Source organism: Populus nigra, chromosome 19, assembly GCF_951802175.1.
Source record: "Populus nigra chromosome 19, ddPopNigr1.1, whole genome shotgun sequence".
In the NCBI taxonomy this organism is placed as follows: Eukaryota; Viridiplantae; Streptophyta; class Magnoliopsida; order Malpighiales; family Salicaceae; genus Populus; species Populus nigra.
In genome coordinates, this window is record NC_084870.1 from 6,921,141 (window position 1) to 6,925,245 (window position 4,105).

The 4,105-nt window shown below is 35.5% G+C and overlaps 1 protein-coding gene across 2 annotated transcripts; it reads right to left on the reverse strand.

Moving 5' to 3' along the window:
* LOC133679422 (protein TAB2 homolog, chloroplastic-like) lies at positions 1–2,991 on the reverse strand. 2 transcript variants are annotated; one of them, XM_062102019.1, is made up of 6 exons: positions 2,463–2,991; positions 2,253–2,322; positions 1,658–1,829; positions 1,209–1,352; positions 772–848; positions 167–359 (listed from the first exon to the last, which is right to left on the reverse strand). In XM_062102019.1, the coding sequence occupies exons 1-5, from the start codon at positions 2,945–2,947 to the stop codon at positions 772–774; spliced, it is 948 nt and encodes a 315-aa protein (XP_061958003.1). In that variant the 5' UTR covers positions 2,948–2,991; the 3' UTR covers positions 167–359. The 2 variants fall into 2 exon arrangements, with proteins under 2 accessions (XP_061958002.1, XP_061958003.1); XM_062102018.1 differs by lacking the exon at positions 772–848 and having other exon boundaries at positions 1–359.
* Positions 2,992–4,105: the final 1,114 nt, after the last annotated feature.

Below are 4,105 nucleotides of genomic sequence, written 5' to 3' on the forward strand. Positions count from 1 at the left end.
TGAAACAAAAATCTGGCTTCTATTGCATTAATTTTCTGCAGATTGTAGCCCTACAACATTAACAGTACTGAAAAGGGTTTATGTGAAAGCAATGAGTAATCATACAGGTGAAGGCGGCAAGTCTAGTAAAAGCCAAAATCCAACACAGTCATCTGAATCCAAGTCGTTTTGGATGGCAAGAAAATGTAAGCCTCCACATGCCTTCTTTGCAGCTTCCCAGGCTTCAGCTTCAGCTGTTGTTACAGGAGTTTTCTTATAGGTAGCATAAACATAACGGGTTGCAATTCCCACTGATAGAATCAAGCAAGCACGAGATGTGTCAGCTTCAATTGCGCACACTTCCAGCCCGTTCATCCACGCTGCAATAGCAAACGAAAAGATCCGAATAGGTGGCTCACAAAGTTCTAGAAGGCATACTTACAATTAGATGCACTAAAAGACCACAAGATAGTAAGACAGGACTTCATGGAGATGGAAGTGGGGAAGTCTGTTAAAAAATAAACAGTGTTCATGGCAATCACATTTTTTTCCCGAGGAATAATAAGTGCTCGTAACAATCATCACAGGAATCAGATTCTTGTATATTTTGATATACATTGGGATTCACCGAAAATTATGGAAGCATCTGCTGTCGATACAGCAATTTCAGTTCCAATTCTTTAAGTGCATAATCAAGTAGAGATACTATTTCCCATAACTCAGAAACAAGAAAAAACACACCATGCTTCTTTCCTATATAAGAACGATGGTGCAGAGCAATGTGATTATCACCTAAGATGTCATCAGCAGGGATATCACAAATGCGATTAGGGCCCAGAGAAAGCTAACTGTATCAATTACATCATGCCCTGCAGATTGTTTTATCCGATGAACATTTTAAAAGATTGAGATATGAAGCAGAACAAGTGAACAACATGCAACTGCTTTATGATCTTGGTGAAGTGAGTTTTGAACAATTATCCACGAAGCCAATGTCCATGCATCTGAACAGTGCATGAACTTGAGAACTTTCTAGTCTATATTCCCTTTTACCCGGTATCTTGTACGAGGATCAAATTTCCCACGCCACAACAGAATTAGAATGCACATGGTATTCAGAGGACATAACCAGACGAATCATTTCAATATATGGTCTTTTGACTATAGCAACGTGTACATGAAATAACATTTCCGAGGCTAAAGTAGATGAAATTAGAGGGAAAGTAGACCTGCTAATGGTTCAGCACGTGAAGATGCAACAGCAAGTCCAGGTATCATTGTCTTGTCATCAATCTCAATTCCCAATAAATCCAAATCCAGACTTGCACCAAAAAAAAATCTTGTCTCTAATGATGCAATTTCCTCTCGGACAGCTGAAAGCAGGAAAATATATCAGCATAGAACAGAGCAGGTTTTCAAACAAATCAAAACATATGGTATATCTAAGTTGGCAGTATGTTATTAGCTTCAGAAAGCTTGGCCCTTGTAGCCCATGCCACTTTTTAAAATTTGAACTTATGGTAAAAGTTGTGATCCGATAGACAGTCTACAATACCAAATTAAAATAACATGTACAAATGTCATTCATATGCAAGGCATATTTATCTTATGTGTCGGACGGAGACCAAATATAGCATTCTCAATGTTATATTTGACAACAACATGTAGTTACTTGTACCTGAGAAAGGTAATTGGACGAAGGCCCATTTCTCCCCAAAAAGATTGTCTGGAAGTTCCATTGGGAAAGGGTTATCTAATGCCAGAAGTGGTTTAGCTCCCTTTTGGAAACCAGGATGACGCGTATATACAGTCTCATAGCGCTCCTCGAGCCATAGAAGTAGTGATATGCACTGTAAAAACATATCAATTATCAAAGTTGTGAATGTAGAACATAGAAGTTCTAATCCAAAACTCGAATCGTACTTCAAACTTAGATAAGCAAGAAGCTAGAGAATCCTCAATGCACTCCATGACAAAGTACATGAAACTAGTGTGGCATGTCTGTGATTTTGAGGTATCTTAAGAACCCCCTAAATTTCCTTTCTCACTGACTAGCAACCGAAAAAATTGCGATATTTTCTCGTGTCTAACTTGGTAATGTACCAATCATGCTTTTCGGAAGGCAACTAAAATACAAGGTTTAAAGCATAGATAAACTTATTAATACTCTTAACATCTAAATTTAACCTTCAATGGTTATGACCATTTCCACATTTGATCGAAACCACCTCATTAATCATACTCGTAAAACATGAACGGAAAACAGTACCTACCCGTTTACTTGGAATAGGCTTTATACCTATCTCTTTACATGCTTTGGTTATAATTGTCTGCATCTGTGACCTATAAACCAAGAAACAATGTTATCATCGGGCACATACCATCTTTAGTAAAGACAATCACTTATGCAGCTGTGTGTGTCTGCGCTAGTAAATATATAACAGAAACAGGTATATAATGTACGAACTACCGTAAAAGATCACCTGAAGAACCTGATTCTTTCAGGCAGGGGGACACCAAGATCCACACTAATGGATACAATAGCATCCTTCAAAGTGATGCTATTGATAACATTGTTAGGGAAGTATTTTGTGAATTGAAGTGACAAAGAATCATCACAAACAACAAGCTCCCATACTTTCTTGCCTCTGACATCAAGTATAGGTCTAGAACAAAAATCCAACTCCCACTCCACAATGCTATCTGGGTCAGTTTCCTGGTCAAGATAGACCGTTTCTGCAGTTGGGTCATCTTCTTCGAGGTCCTCTTTTTCAGTCTCCACTTCTTCTTCTTGTGTTGAAACTGAGAGTCTGGTTATGATGTTTGATTGGAGATGGAGTGGTTTTACGTGGTGTTTTGAGGGTTTTAGAGAGAAAGGGAAAGGAATCTCTGAGGGTTTTGAAAAAGAAGCGGTTTTGGACATGGGTTTGTGAGGAATTCTGGTTGGATTGAAGCTAAGAGTAGCCATGGAAGCTCTGTGACGGAAGAGTTGATAAGCATGGTAGTTCGGCAGTTATATATCCACCACTCATGTCCGTTGGTTGTCATGGGCTGGGCTTGGATAAGATTGGTGATCCACGATGGTTCTTGTAGCCTTGCCCCACGGTTGACAAATCGGCTGCTGCGATCGTAATTTTAAAAGGTTACCTTAAAAATGTTTGTTTTTTTATAGATTAAATTTATTTAATAATTTCTCCTCGTATGTAGAGTGGATCTTAAACAAATTTAAAGAGAAATATAGTCTCAGCTAATACTTGAGTTCATCCGATAATGTCTTTATCATAAAATATAAACAATCATAAATGTCAAGTGATTATGATGATTTTTCTTTTATTCCTGGCTTAAATTAGGTGGTCTGACCATGGATTAAAACTAGGTTTTTTCTTTACATATTTCAAACTAAAATTAAGTAAGATGTTAGAAATTAATCAGTGTTTTTTATTGCATAAATTATGAATTATTTAGGGATTTTTAACGACTTTACCCCACTGGTATTATAGTTATAATTACATTAAAAATATGATTATAAAACAAGATGGTATTCTGCTTTTTTTTTTTTTATGTGATGCCTGGCCCGTGTGTATTGTAGACTTATACGGTTAACTTGAACTGGCCATTTATTTTAATCCTTGAAAAAACAGTTGATATCAATAACTTAACTTTTTTAAAAAAAAACCATCTTTTCATATTATATTGATATTATTTCAAGCCTAGTAATTTATTTTATTTCTCATGCTACAAATGATGTCAAACAAAATCTCGAAAATGACTTGATGTTTGATTTTTCAAAGCAATAATTTATAGAATCAGAACAATAATAACCAAATTTAAAACATGAATAAAAAAAAGCTCTTTTTGTCTTTTACTTTTCATGGTGTGCAATAAATTAAGTATAGCTTGATCGTTAACAGAAAAAATGTTTTTCTTTGAACATGTTGTGAGAAGGAGACAAAGATTTGTAAAGTTGATTTTTAATGAATTAAATTTTGATATTTAGAGTGATTATAGGTTTTTTTTCGGTAATTGAAATGAGTTTATTATGATTATGACGATATATTTTTTTAATATTTTGGATAAAAACTTGTTAAAAATTAAGTTTTTGAATCCAAAAACTCATTCCTCAACT

What these genes read in the sequence shown, in the direction of transcription:
- LOC133679422 (XM_062102018.1), bottom strand. Translation starts at nt 2,947, where the DNA reads ATGGCTACTCTTAGCTTCAATCCAACCAGAATTCCTCACAAACCCATG. An exon ending in AGCCTATTCCAAGTAAACGG is followed by an intron (nt 1,830 to 2,252) that starts GTAGGTACTGTT and finishes ATGTTTTTACAG; the next exon opens with TGCATATCACTACTTCTATG. An exon ending in ACGTGCTGAACCATTAGCAG is followed by an intron (nt 360 to 1,208) that starts GTCTACTTTCCC and finishes TTGCTATTGCAG; the next exon opens with CGTGGATGAACGGGCTGGAA.